Source organism: Scylla paramamosain, chromosome 30 (genome assembly GCF_035594125.1).
Source record: "Scylla paramamosain isolate STU-SP2022 chromosome 30, ASM3559412v1, whole genome shotgun sequence".
NCBI classification, from domain to species: domain Eukaryota; kingdom Metazoa; phylum Arthropoda; class Malacostraca; order Decapoda; family Portunidae; genus Scylla; species Scylla paramamosain.
Genome location: NC_087180.1, coordinates 9,129,115 through 9,151,614, shown reverse-complemented (window position 1 = coordinate 9,151,614; position 22,500 = coordinate 9,129,115). Strand labels below are relative to the sequence as shown.

At 47.9% G+C, this 22,500-nt stretch overlaps 1 protein-coding gene across 2 annotated transcripts in view; it reads left to right on the top strand.

Moving 5' to 3' along the window:
• The window catches only part of LOC135116225 (centaurin-gamma-1A-like), a 93,876-nt gene that overhangs the window by 24,677 nt on the left and 46,699 nt on the right, over positions 1 to 22,500 (top strand). For both annotated transcript variants that reach the window (XM_064033575.1, XM_064033576.1), the window contains exons 2-3: positions 13,371 to 13,476; positions 13,949 to 14,075. In XM_064033575.1, the coding sequence (XP_063889645.1) occupies positions 13,371 to 13,476; positions 13,949 to 14,075 (233 nt within the window). The remainder of the gene's footprint in view (positions 1 to 13,370; positions 13,477 to 13,948; positions 14,076 to 22,500) is intronic.

The following is a 22,500-nucleotide window of genomic DNA, read 5'->3' as shown; positions in this document are numbered from 1 at the left end:
CTCCTCCTCCTCCTCCTCCTCCTCCTCCTCCTCCTCCTCCTCCTCCTCCTCCTCCTCCTCCTCCTTCTCAGCCTTCTTCGCCTCCATCATATTCCTTTGTTCCGCTTAATTACTCTTTACGAGGGAAAATATTTAAACAAACATCCTCCTTTCTCTCCCTTTTATTCCCCTTTCTCCGCTTGTTTTTCCCTTCATCCATTTTTTCCCCACTTGTTTTTCCTGTCTTAGTTTTTTTTTTTTTTTCTTTCCCTTTTTCATTATATGTGGATTTTAAGTCTCGTGTTTTTTTTTTTTTTTGTATTTTTCATTTTTTTCATATTTTTTATGTTCTTTTTTTATTTTTTTTGTGAATGTTTCCTTTTCTTTTGTTTGTTATCCATTTTTCCGTTCATATTTTTCCCTCTCTAGATTTTTTTTTTTCGCTTATCTGTATTGCCTAACGTTATCATCCTCTCTCACTTCTCTTCTCTCCTCTCATCCTCTCTTCCACTTTAGTCCACTTCATTTTACTTTCTGTCCTTTATTCGTCTATTTCTTCCACTCCATTTTTTTATATATATATTTTTTTTTGTTTCCAGATTCTCTTTCACTTGTCACATTTCTTTTACAATTTCTTTTTACAATTTTCTCAGCCTTTCGTGTTACTCCATTTTTACGACGCCATTCGCTCCGTCCATCTGTCGCACTCTCGGATCCCCGCGGCGCTTAGAGAGAGAGAGAGAGAGAGAGAGAGAGAGAGAGAGAGAGAGAGAGAGAGAGAGAGAGAGAGAGAGAGAGAGAGGGGGGGGTGGCGGTAAGGAAAATAATTATACAGCCATGAGAGATAGAAAAAAAGGAAGAGCTATAAGAGAGAGAGAGAGAGAGAGAGAGAGAGAGAGAGAGAGAGAGAGAGAGAGAGAGAGAGAGAGAGAGAGAGAGAGAAAACTAAAAGGACAATTCGAAAGTAAAATAAAATAACACAGAAAAACAGGATACATTTGTCGAGAGCGAGAGAGAGAGAGAGAGAGAGAGAGAGAGAGAGAGAGAGAGAGAGAGAGAGAGAGAGAGAGAGAGAGAGAGGCATTCTTTGTGGTTCATTATCTCCAAACGTGGGAAGTGTGGGAAAATTTTCACTCGGCTTGAAAATTGACTCAGGTGATCGAGTGTTAATTGATCCACTCAGAGGCCCTTACCTGTTAACGCTCCTACCTGTCCGCCGCTACCTTACATTCCTCTGGCTTTCTCTTCTCTCCTTGTCTCCTTTTTTTCCGCCCCTTCCTGTATGCGAGAGAGAGTGAGAGAAGGATTGTGATTCGTGATTCGAGGTGTTTGTCTGCCCCTCTCTCTCTCTCTCTCTCTCTCTCTCTCTCTCTCTCTCTCTCTCTCTCTCTCTCTCTCTCTCTCTCTCTCTCTCTCTCTCTCTCTCTCTCTCTCTCTCTCTCTCTCAAAAACTTCCTTCGTTCCTCCACTCGTGTTATTTTCCTCCTCCGTGTTTCCATCTTTTTCTCAGTTTTCCTTCATGGCTCTATTTTTTCCCTCCTGCCTGCAATATTTTTCCACTCTTGTATCTTATTTTCTCCCTGGTATTTCTGTTTTTCCCTCTTGTTTTCCTCAGCTACGTGTTTTACCTGTTTTCCCCAATAATGGTGAAGCTTTCCTTTCTTCCCCACTTTTCTACCCACCCCTTTACCTGGCAACACCTGTAATTACTCCTCCGTTGCTACCTTCCATTCGCTACCACTCCGTACCTTCCACCTCTCCTGCTGTTCTTTCAATTCTACTACACCTGGCCGCTTATCCCCGCCATACCTATGCTGCTTCCCTGTATACATTTCACACACCTGTTCTGGACACATCTCACACCTGTTTGTGCTCTATTTGTCACTACACCATCATACCACAGCTGAAAGAGAACGTTACTTGGCCTGCACACCTGCTTGAGAGAGAGAGAGAGAGAGAGAGAGAGAGAGAGAGAGAGAGAGAGAGAGAGAGAGAGAGAGAGAGAGAGAGAGAGAGAGAGAGAGAGAGAGAGGAGTTTCCACACTCAGCGGGAGGCCTTTAGTTGCTTTCAGTATTGCCCACCGAGTCAGGTTTCCAATATTGGCTTGAATTGCAGCTTCTCTCTCACCTGTTTCTCGCATCTGCCTCCTCCTCCTCCTCCTCCTCCTCCTCCTCCTCCTCCTCCTCCTCCTCCTGTTGTATTCCTCTCGCTTCTAATATCTCTCTGCCTTCTCTCTGGTCTCTCCTTCACTTCGCTTTATTATTCTCTTGTTCTCGCCTAGCCTTTTGTTGATGTATCACTTTCCTTTCTCTTTTATGTCTTTTCTTTTACTTCTTCTTTTTTCTCTATGTTGTATTTCTGGCATGATCTTTTTTACTTTATTATTTCTCTTCCCTTCTATTCTTTTTTTTTTTTTTTTCCTATTTCCAGTGTCATGCTTTGTTTCGTATTTCTTTTTCAGTCATTTTCTCTTATCCTCTGTTTCTCCTTTTCTTCCTTTTTCCATTATTGTTACTTTATTTCTGAACTGTATCTTCGTCATTCCTCTCCCATTCCTTCTTTCGTCCCCTTTTTCCTTCTTTTTCCTTCTATTCTCACTGTTACTCCGTTACTTTGTTCTTCCCTCCCGTTCTTTACCTGCCTCTTTCTTTTCCTATCTCCCCTATTCGTCTCTTCATCTCGCTCCCTTTGCTACGTTTATTCAATCTGTCCCACTTTCATAACTGCGCTATATCTATTTACCATCAGAGAGAGAGAGAGAGAGAGAGCACTGTATCGCGTGTGTACTGGAAGATTACGATCTCAACATTGCCCTCCCTACTGTCGGAAAATGTAGTGCTGGTTGCCGCCCTTCCTCATCAAGAGTGATCCTGCCTCCAGCCAGCTACATTTATGCCTGACGTAGCTTCATTTCAACTAGTCTTCCCTAACCTAACCTAACCTTACTTTTATCTTACGTAATCTTGCTGTAACTTATTGATCTTACATTATGTGTGGTTGTTAGCTAGTTGTGTGAACGAGTGAATGAGCGAGACTTGTGTGAGGCATGAATACGTGTATGAGTGAACGAGCTAGGCTTCAGTCATAAGTGTTAAGTGGAAGTGCGCGGCCTGGCGCCGGGAGATCACCTACCTCCAGCCTTCTGTTCACACCTTCTGTGAATAAACACCTGCACTGTTACCTGCGTTTCCTGTGCCCCTGCTGGTCAAGAGTCGAACATGGCGCAGTGAGTAGGATCAGGACAAGGCTGCAGTGGGTACGGCGCAGAATGGAGAAGCAGTTGGAGGCGCTGGCTGCCCTGCTAGCGCGACAGTCGGAGCAGAGTCAGGCTCGCGAGGAGCGTTTAACCCAGCTGCTGGAGAGAGTGGGGACACAAGCTCCCAGTCGCACCACGGCGAGCAATGAAGGCGAAACCACAGCCCGCAGCACGTCTACCCAGGGCGCGAGGTTCCCGACGTCCGCCACCATCATTCCTCACTTAACGGCGTCAGCATCTTTACGTGAGTTCGACACGTGGCGCCATAAGTTTGAAGGATACGTAACCCTCGCCAGGATAGACTGTCTCTCCCTGGCTGAGCAGAGGGCGGCACTCGCTGCTGTCCTAGACGACGAGTGGACCCGTACACTTCCACGTGGATAAGCTTACCGAGAGACGCGGAGTTAAGAACCATCCTCGATGCAATGTGTGAGTACCTGCGAAGCCAGCGCAACATCATCATGGATAGAAGAGACTTCTACTCCCGCGTGCAAGAAACGCAAGAAGGTTTTGACGACTTTTTATGTGCTGTTAAGGAAATCGCCAATTTCTGTGACTTTTGCGACCAGTGCATAAACCATCAGCTGCGTGACAGAATTGTCGTTGGGACACGAGACGAAGTGGCTCTGAAACGCATGCTGGAAAACAAGAAACTCACCCTTGAAAACGCCATAGATATTTGCAGAGCATCAGAGAGCGCTAACCAGTGTAGTGCAGTACTAAGGGGCGGCTCTCACTCTTCGAGCCATGGTGTGAACGCTGTCTCGAACTACAGGAAGGGCAGTTTCGGGGGCTCAAGCCCCACGGGCTGTTATCGTTGTGGCAAAGATTGTCGCAGTGACAAAAGGGGATGCCAGGCAATAGATAAAGTGTGTCGTAACTGCGGGAAAAGAGGGCATTTTGCGAGTGTATGTCAGCAGACAGTGAGGAAACGACGAGGAGCTTCGAGGAGTTCCTCAACTGTCTCTCCTCATCGCGGTGCAGGCCCGAGGCGGGGAGCCAGTGCCAGTGTATACCAGCTCTTATCAGGCGTATACACAAAGACGGTGACGGCACGACCTGCGCCCCAGGTGCTCATTACCGCCACACATCCCGCTGGAAGAGACAAGATTACGTGGACTCCTGACTCTGGGGCCGAAACGACCGTTATTGGCCTCGACACGGCAACACTCCTTGGAATCCCGCCCTCCAGCTTGGCGCCCGCTGATGGTGATGGACTTTATGCTGCCGGTAATCACCCCCTCACCTGTGTAGGAACTTTCTCGTCGCACTTGCAACTGGGCGACAGGGAAGCTGAGACTGTTGTGAGCGTGGTGAAGGAGGTGAAGGGGGCGCTGCTTAGCTGGTACGATTCCATCGCCCTCGGAATCCTCCCCGAAGATTTTCCGGCTCAAATCCGACCGCTACGCAGGGAAGAACAGCGCACCGGCAACAGCTCCATCAAGTACCCGACCGCCTCGCAGCCACCTCTATCTACGCCCACAGAAGTGATCAGCTGGCCTCATTCCTACGACCCAACGCCACAGCAGCGTGCGGGGCACGCTGCTGCTGTGATCAAGGCCTTTCCCAGCGTCTTCGAAGCAAAGGAAGGTTTACGTGCAATGGCTGGTGGATCCATGGCCATCGAGTTGACAGACGACGCTCGACCCTTCGCCGTAACAGCATCTCGTACAATCCCTTACAATTGGCGTGAAGAAATTAAGAGCCAGTTGGAAGAGCTGCTTAACAAGGGAATCATCGAGAGTGTGGACTACCCTACGGCATGGTGCCACCCCATCGTGCCTGTCCCAAAAAAGACATCTGGTGTAAGGCTGTGTGTTGACCTGACACGACTCAACCGTTACGTGAAGAGGCCCGTGTATCCAGTGCGCTCACCTCATGACGCCATCGCCTCGATCGGGACCGGAGCAGTTTGGTTCACCACTCTTGATGCCAAGATGGGGTATTTTCAAGTCCCCATTAGAGAAGAAGACCAGGATTTAACCTGCTTCATAACACCTTGGGGTCGGTACAAGTTTCGGCGAGCGGTTATGGGTCTCGTCTCGTCTGGAGACGAGTATAACCGTCGAGGAGACCAAGCTCTCGGCGACATACCTAACACCATCAAGATCGTGGACGACATCCTGGCCTATGACTCCACCTACAGTGCGCACTTAGCCCATGTCATTCAGATTGTGCGGCGGTGTGACCAGCACGGCATCACTCTCAACCCACAGAAGTTTACATTCGCGGAAAGAGTGGTAGATTACTGTGGTTACTCTGTTTCTGGACAAGGCTACACGACAGACTCAAAGAAAGTTAAGGCAATCTCTGACTTCCCACGACCACAGCACATCACCGACTTACGATCATTCATGGGTCTTACAAACCAGCTTGGAAGCTTTTCTCCTGCTGTGGCTGCAGCTGCACAACCCCTCAGAGATCTCTTACGCCCGAAGAACAGTTGGTGCTGGTCTCCTAACCATGAAGAGGCGTTTGAGAAGGTGAAACAGTGTCTCGTCAGCCCACCTGTCTTGGCATACTTCGACCCATCATTACCAACGATGCTACAGACTGACGCCTCAAGGATGCACGGATTTGGATTCGTTCTCCTGCAGAAGCACAGTGACCAGTGGAAGATGGTGCAATGCGGGTCAAGATTTGTTACAGACACAGAGAGCCGCTATGCAGTAATAGAGTTGGAAATGGCTGCAATCGTCTGGGCAGTCAGGAAATGTGGCACCTACCTGAAAGGACTCCCTCACTTCGATCTAGTGCTCGACCACCGCCCGCTGATACCTCTCCTCAATAGCAAGTTGTTGGGAGAAATAGAGAACCTGCGGCTGCAGCGCATGAGGGAGAAGCTTGCTCAGTATTCTTTCACAGCAAGCTGGCAAAAGGGATCGACACACTGTGTGCCCGACGCCCTCTCACGTGCTCCAGTACAGGACCCAGTGGAGGAAGAGGATGCTGCTACTTCTGGTGACCTCGACCCTCTCCACTCAGCGGTCATCTCAGCGTTATCTGCCACCAATGAGGACGGCGTCCGCTTAGCACCACTCCAGGATCAGACTGTGGAAATGGTACGTGCCGCAGCAGCAAGAGACGGGGGAGTACTGCTTGCTCAAGAACGTCATCATCGAGGGCTTCCCTGATCATTGCCACGACCTCGATCACCGCTTGCGTACGTACTGGCCGGTGCGCAGTCTGCTGGCCGTAGACGACGACCTGGTGGTTTACGGGCCGAGGCTTCTTATTCCTCACAGCCTCCGCCGAGAAACACTAGAGCGACTCCATGACAGTCATCAGGGGATGGAGCGCACCAAGCGACGGGCCCGACAAACGGTGTACTGGCCTGGTATGGACAGAGACGTTGAGAACGTCGTTTCTGGATGCTCACTATGCCGTCCACTCCTACCAAGCCAAGCCAACGAACCTCTCTGGCAGGACACGGACACACCCAGCAGGGTGTTTGAGTCAGTTTCTGCAGACTACTTCCACGCAGCAGGCCGTACATACCTCGTGTATGTAGATCGCTTGTCTGGGTGGCCTCACGTGTCTGCATGCTCACGTCCAGCATCGGCTGATCAGCTCGTTCGTGTCCTTCGGGGTGTGTTCGCCGACACGGGCGTGCCTGTTCTCCTGAGGACTGACGGTGGACCGCAGTTCACTTCTTCATCGGTACGGCGCTTCCTGGCTCGATGGGGGGTGGAGCATCGTGTATCTTCACCTCATTATCCACGCTCCAATGGTCACGCCGAGGCAGCGGTCAAGTCCGTGAAGAAGCTGATCCTCACGACCACACAGCAGGGACACCTGGACGAGGATGCGTTCGCTCGCGGGTTGCTGGAACTGCGCAACACTCCGAGGGCGGAAGGGCGATCACCAGCACAAGTCCTCTTCGGTCATCCTATGAGGTCCTGTGTCCCGGCTCATCATCGCTCATACGCTCAGCAGTGGCAGCGCGCTGCTGATGAGTGCGACGCCAAGGCAGAGCGACTGAGGAAGAAAGCGAAACTTCGCCACGACGCGTCCGCTCGTACTCTTCCTCTCCTGCACCTCGGTGGCCACGTCGACGTTCAAGATCACACGACAGGCCTCTGGGATCGCCTGGGTGTCATCGTGGCTGTTGGGCGAAGGAGAGACTACCTCATCAAGATGGGCAGCGGTCGCGTGATGTGGCGTAATAGAAGACACCTACGCCCACACAGACCTCTTGCTCCCCTTCCTGTCGAGCAGCACACCGCTCATGGCGGTGCAGCGCTTCAGCATCAGGGTCACGAGGAACACCACCATCCTGGCAGCCCGGAGCATCAGGGTAACGGGGTACACCGTGGCCGAGAGCAACCAGAGCGTCGAAGCAGCCGACAGCGTAGGGAGCCGAGACGACTGCAGGTGCGGTGGCACCGTAGCACCTACGATTAGTCGTACGTGTTCATTGTACGCTGTGTTTGTTTTGTGTATATGTACCGTGTTTTCTGTACTTCAATCATTGTAACTTTGTTTCATGTGTTACGGTAGCCATAACAAAGATAAGGAATCTTCCTTATGTCTCGGGGGAGGTGTGTGGTTGTTAGCTAGTTGTGTGAACGAGTGAATGAGCGAGACTTGTGTGAGGCATGAATACGTGTATGAGTGAACGAGCTAGGCTTCAGTCATAAGTGTTAAGTGGAAGTGCGCGGCCTGGCGCCGGGAGATCACCTACCTCCAGCCTTCTGTTCACACCTTCTGTGAATAAACACCTGCACTGTTACCTGCGTTTCCTGTGCCCCTGCTGGTCAAGAGTCGAACACATTACCTTACCTTTCCTTACTCTATTCTTCCTTACCATACCATACCATACCATACCTTATTTGACCTCATCTTACCAGCCTGTCCTAACCTAACCTGTACCAGCCTAATCTAGTTTGCCTTACCTTAACTGCACATATATTTGTAAACAAGTAAGGCGTGACTTGAACATCCCCCAACTCTCTCTCTCTCTCTCTCTCTCTCTCTCTCTCTCTCTCTCTCTCTCTCTCTCTCTCTCTCTCTCTCTCTCTCTCTCTCTCTCTCTCTCTCTCTCTCCTTTTTTATTTGATGTTGGTTCGTTTTCGCTCAGCTGTTCTTGCTGAATTAACCTACGTACGTGTGTGTGTGTGTGTGTGTGTGTGTGTGTGTGTGTGTGTGTGTGTGTGTGTGTGTGTGTGTGTGTGTGTGTGTGTGTGTGTGTGTGTGTGTGTGTGTGTGTGTGTGAGAGAGAGAGAGAGAGAGAGAAAATAATAATGAATGATAAAGCAAGGAAAATGGTGCGCGGAGGATGAAAATCGTAGAGAAGAAAAAGTAGCGTAGACCAAAATAATAAAAAGAAAGATAAAGGTGTATGATAATTCAGATTTTTTCCCTCGAGTCCGAACAAAGAAAGGGGGAATTTTAATACAGCCAAACTTATTTCTTTATCAAATCAAACTGGAGAATATTCAAGTACCTCGGCAGTGTATGGAAGGGTTTAGTGAATGGCATGAATTAGCAGGTAGAAGCTTATTAATTTTGTCCTTTTTTTTTTCCTATGTATAAAAAAAGATGAATAAAAATATCTTTCGAGGAGAGATTAAAGGATATAATGGCATTTTTTTTTTCAGTTTATAAAAAAAATGTTAGTGAAGGAATGCTCTGAATATTAATATGAAAAAAAAATGTTCTGGGTTAGGCTGATTTTTTCCCTTGTACTAAAAAATGAATAACAATGGAAAGGAAAAAAAAATTTCTTACAATGGAGAGATTAGGTGTAAGATTAGAGGAATTGTAAATAGATTAGAGAGAGAGAGAGAGAGAGAGAGAGAGAGAGAGAGAGAGAGAGAGAGAGAGAGAGAGAGAGAGAGAGAGAGAGAGTCGTTAAATTAAATCGGAGAAAATAATAATAAGCTATTTAAATTTACAAGTAAAGTGTGTGTGTGTGTGTGTGTGTGTGTGTGTGTGTGTGTGTGTGTGTGTGTGTGTGTGTGTGTGTGTGTGTGTGTGTGTGTGAATCTCTCTCTCTCTCTCTCTCTCTCTCTCTCTCTCTCTCTCTCTCTCTCTCTCTCTCTCTCTCTCTCTCTCTCTCTCTCTCTCTCTCTCAAGTGAGTAATTACCATGTTTCTTAAATACACGTCCATTTCTCTTAAAAAATCATAATAAGAAAAACCTTAATGAATTAGGAAAATGAACGAGAGAGAGAGAGAGAGAGAGAGAGAGAGAGAGAGAGAGAGAGAGAGAGAGAGAGAGAGTAGGGCAAGAGGTGAAGGGGAGAGGAGGAGGAGGTTAGTCACAAAGGTAAGGAGGGGTGATGGGGGGGCGTAGGGGATGGTGTGGGTGATGGTGTTTATCTGAGTGCTTGGGAGTGGAGGTGAAGGGCGGTGAGGGGAGCTTAATGAGGTGGTGAGGGCGCCGGGTGCTTGTGAGGGGGAAGGGGGAAGAGGAGAGAGAAATGAGGGGTCTTTTTGTAAGGTGAGTGAGAGTGTGAAGGCTGAACTATAGGGCGTAATGAGTGTGTGTGTGTGTGTGTGTGTGTGTGTGTGTGTGTGTGTGTGTGTGTGTGTGTGTTTATAAGGTACAAGGATGTATAGCCCTCGGCACACTCCTCCTCCTCCTTCTCCTCTTTCTCTTCCTATTCCTTATCCTCTTTCCTTCTTCCTCCTCCTCCTCCTCCGCCGCCGCCGCCTCCTCCTCCTCCTCCTCCTCCTCCTCCTCCTCCTCCTCCTCCTCCTCCTCCTCCTCCTCCTCCTCCTCCTCCTACTACTACTACTACTACTACTACTACTACTACTACTACTACTACTACTATTTTCCAATTTCATAACGTCTCTTCTTACTTTTTTTTCGACCACCACCACTACCACCACCACCACCATCACCACCACAACAAACAAACACAAGAGCGGGGTGGGGCGGGGCGGAGCAGAGCAGGGTCAAGAACAGCTGCTTTGTCCCGCCTCTCCCCGCCTTGCCCCGTCCCGCTTCCAGGCCCCGGGCGGTGAGTCACGGGGCGGGAGTCAGACCGGTTCTGAGCGCGGACGGTTCTACAGCTTCCCTGGGGGTTTGGTTTGGGCAGAGATGGGCGTGGGTGGTTAGTCGATGTGGGTGGAGGAATGGGATGGGCGGAAAGACTGAGATGGAAGAGGAGAAAAAGGGAGATGGAGGAATGAAGAGATTAGTTAGCGAAAACCGGAGGAGGAGGAAGACACTGGAGGATGGAGAGCAGTATGGTAAAGGGAGATGAGTAATGAGAAGGGTAATATAGGGAGATGGGAAGAAGGGAGTTAGTTTGTGATGGTGAGAGTGAAGACAGAGGAGCGTATGTGATAAGAGAGAAGGAAGAAATGAGGAAAAATCTGGTAATGGTTTGATGGAGAGACGGGGAAAACGAGAGCAAGTTTATAAAGGCGAGGGTAAAAGGAGAGGGAGTGTGATGGGTGAGGAGTAAGGTGAAGTGAGGGGAAGGGAATGGGGTGAAGGGGAGGACTTTTGCCGACCTCGTTAACTCTGCTTTCGAAGACTCCCCGGCGAGGCCCTTCTTTTATCACCCCTCTCCCCTTCCTTTCCCATACCCCCCTCAGCCCTCACCCCTCACCACCGCCTCATATTTCGATCACTGGGGCCTTCCTTTGCCTTTTCATCCCCATTATATTTCCTCATGTCCTGCGGAGGCGTGATGGAGGCGGTGAGGGGAGGAGGAAAAGAGGTGGGACTTTTTATTTAGATTTAAAAGGCTTAAAAGGCGGCCTCTTTATTCTTCCCCTTTAATTTTTTGCCCTCCTTTTCCTTCTCCACCCCTTCCTCTTCCTCTCCCTCTTCCTCTTCCTCCTTTGCTTGGTGTTGATGAAGTGGCCGTGTCAGGAGGTGTGTGTGTGTGTGTGTGTGTGTGTGTGTGTGTGTGTGTGTGTGTGTGTGTGTGTGTGTGTGTAGGAAAGGGGAAGGCAGAAGATAACATGCTTGGAGTGTCTTGTTATTCATTAATTTATTCATACGTTCAGTGATTTACGTCATTCCTCGATTATCATTCTCATTTCTCTTCCTACTCTTCCTCTTCTTCCATCCCTCTCTGTCTTGCCCTTTAATTGGCTTTCCTCTCCCTCCGAAACCATATTCGTTGTTGCTTTTTCTTCTCTTTTTTTTTACATTTACAATATGAAAGAAAGGTGTGGGGGTGGACGGGAAGAGGAAAAGGAAGCGATGAGAGAGAGAGAGAGAGAGAGAGAGAGAGAGAGAGAGAGAGAGAGAGAGAGAGAGAGAGAGAGAGAAAGTAGGTGAGTACGTGGCAGGAGAGACGGACAAGACAAAAAAAGGAAGGCATACAGGGGGGAGAGAGAGAGAGAGAGAGAGAGAGAGAGAGAGAGAGAGAGAGAGAGAGAGAGAGAGAGAGAGAGAGAGAGGCCATACCGGGCAATAATGGTTATGAGTCACCAGTTCGACCTTACCTTATATGTTCCGTCTCCTCCTCCTCCTCCTCCTCCTCCTCCTCCTCCTCCTCCTCCTCCTCCTCCTCCTCCTCCTCCTCCTCCTCCTCCTCCTATACTGTCCTGTCTCTCTTCCCAATAGCTAGTTAGAAGTAGTCACCTAACAGCCTTGCAAGGACCAAAAGGTCTGTTGCTGTTTGGCTTTCCTTTTGTATTCCTTTGTATTCCTCCTCCTCCTCCTCCTCCTCCTCTTGTGTTGACCTCTGGAAGGGAAATAATCAAACAAGAAGAAACATTAATTATTCTCTCTCTCTCTCTCTCTCTCTCTCTCTCTCTCTCTCTCTCTCTCTCTCTCTCTCTCTCTCTCTCTCTCTCTCTCTCTCTCTCTCTCTCTCTCTCTCGCAGATAACCAGACTGATAGTATTAAAATTAGGTAGTCAACACACACACACACACACACACACACACACACACACACACACACACACACACACACACACACACACACACACACACACACACACACACACACACACACACACACACACACACACACGTATGCATTAACATACATACATACATACACTCACACATAACAGCTTTTCGTGTATATTTCGAAGGTACTAACAGTCAATTATGTATGTATGTATGTATGTATGTGAATCTATAGGTTTTGTTATTTATTTATTGTCTTGCAAAGAAAAAAAAATCGCATAAAGAATTGAATTAAATAAGTAATGAGAAGAGTAGGAGGTGTTAGTCACAGGACCTTGAATTTATTATGGTGGTGGTGGTGGTGGTGATAGTGATGATAATGAAGGTGATGGTGTCTGCCTTGGCGGTGACAGGGAAAGTGATCTAGACAGCTGTGGATACTGTGATTTAATGGTGTTACAGATGCTGGTAATGGTGGTTGAGCCTTAAAGATGGTGATGGTGTTAATTATGTTGATGTGTTAATGTTAAAATAATGTTTGGTGATAATTACTGTCACTTGGTGGTGGTGTAGGAATGTAATGATTGTGATGGTGGCGTATAGATGTGATATTAGCGATTTTGGTGTACTGCCGTCAAGGATTGTGCGTACAGTGATGATAGTGATGTTAATGTTTGTGATGACATTAGTTATAGAGCTTTTATTTCACCATGTGTCATAGGCAGCTTAATATTAAGGAAAAAATAGAGGTAATAATAAAAATATATACAGGTGATAGATGCTGTTATAAATAAATGGCTTAATTATACACTACAGTAGACCTACGGTTTTGTTATGGGTTGTGGTGATGGTGGTGGTGGTGGTGGTGGCGGCGTTGTTACGGTGGCTGCCTCGTCGTCCTTGCTTTCCCGCATTGTCACCTGGTCGAGGTAACCTGAAGGTGGTGCGGCCTCCTTACCTGTGCCTGCCTCCCTTCTCTCTCTCCCCCCTTGCCTGCTTGTCTCCCTCCCCACTCATCCGTCACCACCGCCACCACCACTCTTTCCCTGCACGGTCCAAGAGTCACCCCAAATGAGTGTCATTTGTCAGAGAGAGAGAGAGAGAGAGAGAGAGAGAGAGAGAGAGAGAGAGAGAGAGAGAGAGAGAGAGAGAGAGAGAGAGAGAGAGAGAGAGAGAGAGAGAGAGAGAGAGAGGAAATAGCTGGCTGAACATGATATACATAAATTTTAATTAAAATAGAGAATATAAAACAAGATATTACAACAAACATAAAAAAAAACTAACATCGTTTTTCTTCTCGTTTCAGACTCGTTCGTCAACTCGCAGGAATGGACCCTGTCCCGCGGAGTGCCAGATCTGCGCCTCGGTATCGTGGGCTCCCTCTCCTCGGGGAAGTCCGCTCTGGTCCACCGGTGAGTGTTAGGTCTGGGTGTCTCGGTGTGCGGAAGTGTGGATGGTTTTGAGTTTAGAATTATTTTTTCTCGCAAGGTCCCTCTTTTTTTTTTTTTTTTTATTGATTTCCTGTATATGTTTTATCATCCTTTATTTTTTTTAGAGTTTGAGTATAAAATTACGAGATTTTTTTCAGTGGTTTCTTGATTTTTCTTGTTAGCTTGATTTTATGATAAGGTTTCTTCGTTGCCCGTACTTTACATTTTTGTTCTACATTTAGAAGTCCCTTTTTATGTTAGAGGGCCTAGTCTCTACTCTCACTTCAGAAAATTATACTTTGTCCAACCCGTGAAAAAAATAAATAAATAAATAACCAATTCTTACAAACGAGGAAATAGTGACGTATGAGTTCAGTGCCGCATGACTTCATTGTTGTGGCGCCTTCAGTCAATCAGCGACTCAGTGAAGTAAAAGTGTGGCTTGGTGCTGCAGGTACCTGACGGGGTCGTACATGCAGGAGGAAAGCCCCGAAGGCGGCCGCTTCAAGAAGGAAATCGTGCTGGACGGCCAGAGTTACCTGCTCCTTATCCGGGACGAAGGCGGACCCCCTGAGCTGCAGGTAAGGACCACATTATCCACCTGTCTTGCTTCAGGTTCGGACTGTTGTTGGGAAGACGCCTTTTGCAACGGTGCTTCCCTCATATATATTTTTTTCCCCTATTGTTCTCTTCGTTTCTTCTCTTTTCTTCCGAAGTTTGTATATTCACTTTTTTATTTATTTATTTTATTTATTTATTTATTTTATTTTTTTTTATTTTCCTGTGTCTTACTGCAAACCGTTGTGGAAGTTGCCTGAAAGGACTGAAGGCCCGTGATTTGAGAGTCTCCAGATGTGGATAGTGTTAAGATCTACAGGAGAGCGATAAAGAATTGACATAGATTTAGAGAGAGACAGGCAGACAGACAGGATTACTCGTATTCTCCCTCTTTCAGCTTCTCTTTCAGCGTCGCGTTTGGCTCGCGCCGTTCCGCCTTGCCGTGGCCTTGGCGTGGCTTTTAGTAGCGTTAAAGTTGCGGTGCTTGCCTTCTTAGCGTCCCTCGCCACCACCATCTTTCCTCCTTCCTTCTGGCCCCCTTTCTCCTTTCCTAACCTCCCTCCTTTCCTCGCCATCAACCAACACTCTTCCCACTTTCCTTTCCTCCCTTTCAATCCCTCCCATTTTCTTTCCTTATCCTCCTTTCTCTTATTTTTCCTTCATCTGTTTTCCTTTCCCTCCTTTTTCCTCCTCATTCCTACATATTTTTCCTCATTCCCATTTGCTTTCTTCTTTTTCAACCTCTTGTCAAAATTTCCCTTCCTTTTTCCAAGAAATCAAGTTAGCAAGCGAATGCACACACACACACACACACACACACACACACACACACACACACACACACACACACACACACACACACACACACACACACACACACACACACACACTTTTCTTTGTAGAGTATTGTTCGCCATTCCAACTCAACCCTAGCAGTTTCATTTTACCTTTTTCCTCGTGTTCCCTGAGAGAGAGAGAGAGAGAGAGAGAGAGAGAGAGAGAGAGAGAGAGAGAGAGAGAGAGAGAGAGAGAGAGAGAGAGAGAGATTCCCAATGTGATGGTGCAAGAAGTTGGGAAAAGAGATGAGAGAAAATGCGTTGATAATTGATGGTGGTGATGGTGACGAGTTATAATCAGTGTAGCACGCACCTCTCCCTTCCCCCTTCTCTCTCTCTCTCTCTCTCTCTCTCTCTCTCTCTCTCTCTCTCTCTCTCTCTCTCTCTCTCTCTCTCTCTCTCTCTCTCTCTCTCTCGCAATATTCCCGGCCTCCTGCCCTCTTTCGTCATTTCGCCTCTCACTCCCACCAACCTCCCTCCCTCTCCTTCTCCCTCTCTCCTCTGTGGCAATAGCAGCTCAGGTAGCTTAAGGACGCGAGGCACAAAGCTGTCATGTCGAAAAAGGTGAATTATTCTCTTGGAATTTTACTGTGAAATGTAAGTGGTTTTGAGGGTATGACGCTCCCCTATTGTGTCCAGCTCCGCACCACCTCCATGCCCCTCCCTTACCTCCATTACTGTGTCCAATGCCTCCCCTACACTCCCCTTTCCTCCCTTTCTCCCTTACCTGGTTTCCTTGTCCCCCATCCCTCACTCTCTCCCATCTTGCCTCATCCCTTGCCTCTCCCTTCACCCTCCCTCCCATGTCTCTGTCTCCCCTGTCCCCACGTGTCCCCCGCACCGTAAAATGGGACACATAGCCAAGGGTAAAGACGATTCATGGTGGCGCACAATTTTTTTTCAATCTCTCAGGGAATTTCATTTGGATTTCTGGTGATTCAGTGGCGGTGATGGGAAGGTGAGGCTTTGTGGCGTGGGAACGTGCGCGCCTGTCTGTACCTGGGCACTGCTTACCTGTCTGCCTGCCTGCTCGCCACGCCACGCCACGCCACGCCATACTGACCCAAAATGCGGACCCACAGGAGAGTATGCGCCACTTCAAGCCGGTTACACACACACACACACACACACACACACACACACACACACACACACACACACACACACACACACACACACACACACACACACACACACACACGTTAATGGTTCACACTTTTACACACACCTTCCCCTGACACGTTCAAAGAAAAACTCGCGACTAATTGGACAAGAGGCCGCAAGTCACCACACGACATACGTACAATTGCTTCCACACATACACATACACACACACACACACATGCACGTACGCACACACCTGGCTGTCTGACTCACGCCGGTTCCCAGGAAGGCGAACTGTCCTCGCGGTTTTGCTAGATTATTTCAGCATTCTCATGGTACTTAATGGTTAGTTAATGTGTGGTTGAGGGTTGATGCTTGTGCTTGTGGGCAATACGACTCACAGTTATGAATGGAGGAGCGTGGAAATGGTGTCGGTTTTATTGTCATTACGGTAGTAGTAGTAGTAGTAGTAGTAGTAGTAGTAGTAGTAGTTGTTGTTGTTGTTGTTGTTGTTGTTGTTGTAGTCAATTCATGACGCGGCAAAAAAAAACTGTACACTAAAATTAATAGTACTAAAGAATTATGCTCAGTAATACCAAGGATTTAAGACGTTTTCGACGATTGAGGAAAAAAAAAACAGATTTTCCAAGGAAAACCTACACTTTTATTGAGTTCGCGTGGCCGAAGACGTGAGGTTCGCATTAGTGGGTGTGGCGTCACTGTCCAGCCCTCACCAGCCAAAGCATGTCTTACTTCCCCCGCCAAGGCTGCACGGGAAGGCGAGGCTCACGTGACAGCCTCTTTACCACACATTCCTGACTGTCTTAAAAGGCGCACGCACACGGGGGCAGTCGTGCGTGTGTGTATGTGCGTTATGCCTCGTGTGTGTGTGTGTGTGTGTGTGTGTGTATAACGGAGGGACAGCTGTGTACGCCAGGAAGAATGAGGGAGACAACTGCCTGCATTCTTATGATTCACCGCGGGGCCCAAGGCGATCCATTGTGCCCCGCTGTTCATGCCCCGCCCCACTAACGGCCCCGGAGTACCGCTGGGTGGGTGCTGGTGACCTGTGGGCGGGGCACGGAAAGACGAGGATTTAGCGAGGCAGTGCAGGCAGGGCGGTGGAAGGACAGGGATAGGCAAGGGTACATAGGGTTCAAGGGGCAGGAACGAGTGAAGCAGGATGAAGCAAATTAAGGAGAAAAGACTGAAGAGGCGTAAAAAAAAAGAAATAAATAAGAGGAATAATAGATCTTCCTCTCAATCTCCTTAAATGTGGCTATTAATTCATACCCCGCCTCCTCCGTTGGCGTGGGAGGACAGGATGCTTAGGGCGGCTTTGTGATTAGGGTTCCAGTGATGTAGAGTAAGGGCGGGACTTAGTGGTGAAGGATGGGACTTTGGCTACGAGAGATGAGGATGATTAGTGAAGCTCGAGAAGAAGAATTAAAGAACCACCTTATTTTTAAACGCTTACGGTTCTTATCCAATTTCCAAAGACCACGAAGATGACTAGTCGGCTCCTCATGGATGTCCTTCCCTCTTATGATGCAGAATTCTTGTCAGACAGTCACTGGAATCGTAAAAACTCCTGAAAACCACAATAACTTCCACCACAGCCTCTTAAAAGCTGTCAAAATCAGGCGTGGAAACTCATCACGGACCTAACTGTGTGGGGTGAGGGGTGAAAGGGTGAGGGGTTAACTACGTAGGGGCTTCACGGGGTGTTGGACAAAGGCAGTAACGGGGGACAAGCACCTGGTCTAGACGTGACTTCTACGTGTTGTTTGTGGAACTTGATAGCCCGGTGCACGAGCGTCAGGAGGAGGCGGGGGTAGTGTGAGGGGAGGGAGATGAGGTTACTTCCGGTACTCTACGGCCTCTCTCTTCCCCTTCCTCAATTTCCTTCCCCGTCCTCCACTCCCTACTCCCACGCAATATCCTTTTTTGTATTCCTCCTTCCTCACATACAGACACGCGTACACACATTAAAAAAAAAAAAAAAAAAAGAACGTACATGCCTACACAATCTCTCTCTCTCTCTCTCTCTCTCTCTCTCTCTCTCTCTCTCTCTCTCTCTCTCTCTCTCTCTCTCTCTCTCTCTCTCATGTTTTTTCTTCCTTTTTTTTTGGTTTTGTTATTTTTTCCATCATTCCTTCCGTTTTTCTTTTTTTTTTTTTTTTTTTTTTTTTTTTTTGAGGAAAGATTGTGAAAGTTCCAGCTAATTAATTTTCACGAGACATTTACATTTCAGGGGGAAACATTCGCTCGTGTTTTGTTTTTTTTTCGTTTTTGTACCTAAGTCTTTATTTTTTCCCTTTCCCTCGCATGTTTCGCTTTCATTTTTTTCCTGTCTCTTAAGTCTCTCTCTCTCTCTCTCTCTCTCTCTCTCTCTCTCTCTCTCTCTCTCTCTCTCTCTCTCTCTCTCTCTCTCTCTCTCTCTCTCTCTCTCTCTCTCTCTCTCTCTCTCTCTCTCTCATCCTTTATCTTTTCCCTCCTCTGTTATGTTCTCCCATTAGTACCACCATGAGAGAGAGAGAGAGAGAGAGAGAGAGAGAGAGAGAGAGAGAGAGAGAGAGAGAGAGAGAGAGAGAGAGAGAGAGAGAGAGTCATGCATTTTTACCCCTTCTCTGTATTCCCTCTTCTTAACCCTTTCCCCTGTTTCTCTTCATCCCACTCTTCCTCTCCCCTTCCTCTCTTCTCCCTCCCCTTCCCCATTCCCCTCCCCCTTTCTTTCCCCTCGGGACCACAGTGCATGTTGTTGCCTCACCAAACAACTTTTCCCCTTTCACTCACTCACTCACTCTCTCTCTCTCCCTTTCTTTCTTTCCATTGTTATTGAGAGTTAAAGCACACATCTGGATTACTGTTTTCTCTCTCTCTCTCTCTCTCTCTCTCTCTCTCTCTCTCTCTCTCTCTCTCTCTCTCTCTCTCTCTCTCTCTCTCTCTCTCTCTCTCCATTTTCCATTTTCTTCCTCTCCTTTTCTCGCTCATCCTCTCTCACTCCCATATCCTCCTGCATCATTTCGTTTTCACCTAACATTCTCTCTCTCTCTCTCTCTCTCTCTCTCTCTCTCTCTCTCTCTCTCTCTCTCTCTCTCTCTCTCTCTCTCTCTCTCTCTCTCAGGAAGCATCACCGTCAGATTGTAAAAAAAAAAAGAGAGAGAGAGAGAGAGAATGAGTAACAAACAGCAGCATCAGCCCTCCTCCTTTCTGTCAGCGAGCGAGACAAATGAACAGCTGATGCGCACAATAACACACAAGCTTTCACATTTTTACTCCCTCTATCTTTTTTTCACCTCCCCCTCTTGTGTTATCGCCTTTTGATCAGTGTTTATAAAGCGGTGCCGCGTACTTGTCCTGAGGGGAAGAGAGAGGGGAGAGAGGGCATAGGTGGGAGAGTGCAAGGAAAAGGATGAAGTAGAATAAGCTGCGAGGGTTTGGTTTATATGGGTAGAGAAATGCAGGAAGGAAGGTCGTGATGGGGGAATGTTGGAAGAGGGTGACCAAGAGAGAGAGAGAGAGAGAGAGAGAGAGGGGGTGGGGGGAAGGAGATTACATGTTTGTGCGCGACCGAAGATAAAATTGGATAAAAGGAGGGATTAATTTTATCAGGGATTTACCAACTTTGTGTGTGTGTGTGTGTGTGTGTGTGTGTGTGTGTGTGTGTGTGTGTGTGTGTGTGTGTGTGTGTGTGTGTGTGTGTGTGTGTGGTAAAGAAACGGATTTTTATAATTTGATTGTATATTGGCTTCTCTCTCTCTCTCTCTCTCTCTCTCTCTCTCTCTCTCTCTCTCTCTCTCTCTCTCTCTCTCTCTCTCTCTCTCTCGTTGTTTCAAGCAATTTTCTTATCAGAGAGAGAGAGAGAGAGAGAGAGAGAGAGAGAGAGAGAGAGAGAGAGAGAGAGAGAGAGAGTGAGAGAGAGAGTTGAAGGGGAGATAGAGGCAATGTTTATAGATCATGTTCATATTTATCATTATCATCATCTCTATCAAATAATCGCCGTCACTCTTTTGTGTTTTATATTTACTGCTTGCTGTTTCGTTCCCCCTCTTCGCTGACTGAATTTTAAACACCGTCCCGTCCCCACCCCGCTCACCCCCAAGCACGCTCTCTCTCTCTCTCTCTCTCTCTCTCTCTCTCTCTCTCTCTCTCTCTCTCTCTCTCTCTCTCTCTCTCTCTGCCTGAAATCCATATTTTAACAATTTGTGTACACTTAGAAACAAAACCATTCAACGCCACACACACACACACACACACACACACACACACACACACACACACACACACACACACACACACACACACACACACACACACACACACACACACACACACACTAAGGGGGAGGAGGAGGAGGGGGGCGTCCCTTTTCTAACTTGAAGGACTCTTTGTCAGATTTTAATTAATGAGGAAATGAATGCTTGCCTTTTAATGGGAAACCTTTAAGAGTCTAATTATTTCCCCCTCAAGCACTCTTTCCTCCTCCTCCTCCTCCTCCTCCTCCTCCTCCTCCTCCTCCTCCTCCTTCTCTTCCTCCTCCTGCGTCGTCAGAAGGCCACACGCGTGTCCTTGTCATTATGTCCTCTTGTTTACAGTCCTAGCGAAGCCCTTCATGCATGTCCTCTTAGGGGCAGTGGAAGGGCGGGGCAGCCAGGGACAGACGTGAGGCATGGCGTAGAAGGAGAGCGGGTGGTGGGCGAGGCTGGAAGGGGAAGTGAAGGAAGGGGCGGCTGGGAGAAGTGGAAGCAGGGGAGAGGAGAGGAGACGGGCAGGGGATCTTGAAGAGGAAGTGAAGCAGAGGCGATATTTAGGGTGGAATTGAAGGGAGAGGAGTGACAGGGTGAGAGTGAGAAAGGGGTTAATTGTGTTGAAGCTGGGTGGGTGTTGCAGGGTGGGCGTGGAAGGGTGGACGAGGCATGGCAAGTGTTTTGGGTTGGTTTTGTTCCTGGAAGTTACCGGTCACTGGCTTACTGTTCGTGTGTTTGTGTGCTTGTGGCGGTGTTCTGAAAGTTTTAGAGTTGTATTGGGAATCTCTCTCTCTCTCTCTCTCTCTCTCTCTCTCTCTCTCTCTCTCTCTCTCTCTCTCTCTCTCTCTCTCTCTCTCTCTCTCTCTCTCTCTCTCTCTCTCTCTCTCTCTCTCTCTCTCTCTCTCTCTCTCTCTCTCTCTCATAATGCATATCCGTGACTGACAACCTTCTCTGAGTCTCATGCAGTAAGTGTCATTACCTTCATTGCTTTGGGAGACTCGTAGTGGGAAGTTCAGCAAATACAAGAAAAAAGTGTGCACCATTTTCTTCAAGCACTTTTAGTTACTCGATTCATAACAAAAGAATAAAACTCACATTCACCAAGAGAACAATACACGAATGAATTAAATGAAGAGAAACATGGAAAATTGAAAGACAAACACGGGAAAACCAGAAATCTAGTGACCTTTTCTGCCCTTGAGTTTTTCTTCTTGTGTGTGTGTGTGTGTGTGTGTGTGTGTGTGTGTGTGTGTGTGTGTGTGTGTGTCTGTGTGTTCTTTTTTCTTCTCGGGGGAGCGTCGAGGGGGAGACCAAAGAGAATAAAGGTTTTCCCTGGGAGACTCACGGACTGTCACGCTCTGTAAGGCTTCAGGGGTCACGCTCCCACGCCTTCCTCCCGCCCTTGGTACTCAGGGCCGGGAGAACACGAGACTTCGGACAGTGTGACCCTACGAGCCTTGGCAATTAGGTCGTCCGTGCTCGTGGACTTGTAGTAGTAGTAGTAGTAGTAGTAGTAGTAGCAGTAGTAGTAGTAGTAGTAGTAGTAGTAGTAGTAGTAGTAGTAGAAGTAGTAGTAGTAGTAGTAGTAGTAGCATCAGTAGTAGTAATCACACACACACCCTTCCCTTTCTCCCTTACACCTCACCTTTACCTGCCGTCCACCAAGGCAAGGAACAGGTTGACTAGGCAACAAACAGTGAGATAAACACCATGTATCCCACGCCCTCAAGCCAGGTGTGGGCGTGAGGGCGTGGCCATTCAACCCGCCCACACCCTCACGTCGCCTCATTGGGATGGTAATAACATGTATGGTGGGCGTTGTGTGCTGCCTTTGATGAATGAAGCTGTGCCTGTGATGGAGATAATGGGGAGAGAGAGAGAGAGAGAGAGAGAGAGAGAGAGAGAGAGAGAGAGAGAGAGAGAGAGAGAGAGAGAGAGAGAGAGAGAGAGAGTCTTGATAAAAAAAAGAAAGAGAGATAAAAACAGCAAGCAAATCACATGGAAATAATTAACCATTAAAACCTTTCCCCACAGGGCAAACACGACCACCATCACTACTGCCATTACCATTTCCCTTAGTGCCGAGGAGAGGAGGTGAATAGACCCATTGAATTAGCCACGCCTTTGCCCCGTTGTTGTGCCCTTGGAAGGGGGTGGCGCCCTTAGGGAGGGATCAGTCCAGGACTCCATTATGAGGACTGATAATGGCGTGGTGTGACTGTGATAATATTGTGCAAGGGCGTGAGTTAACGGCTGGA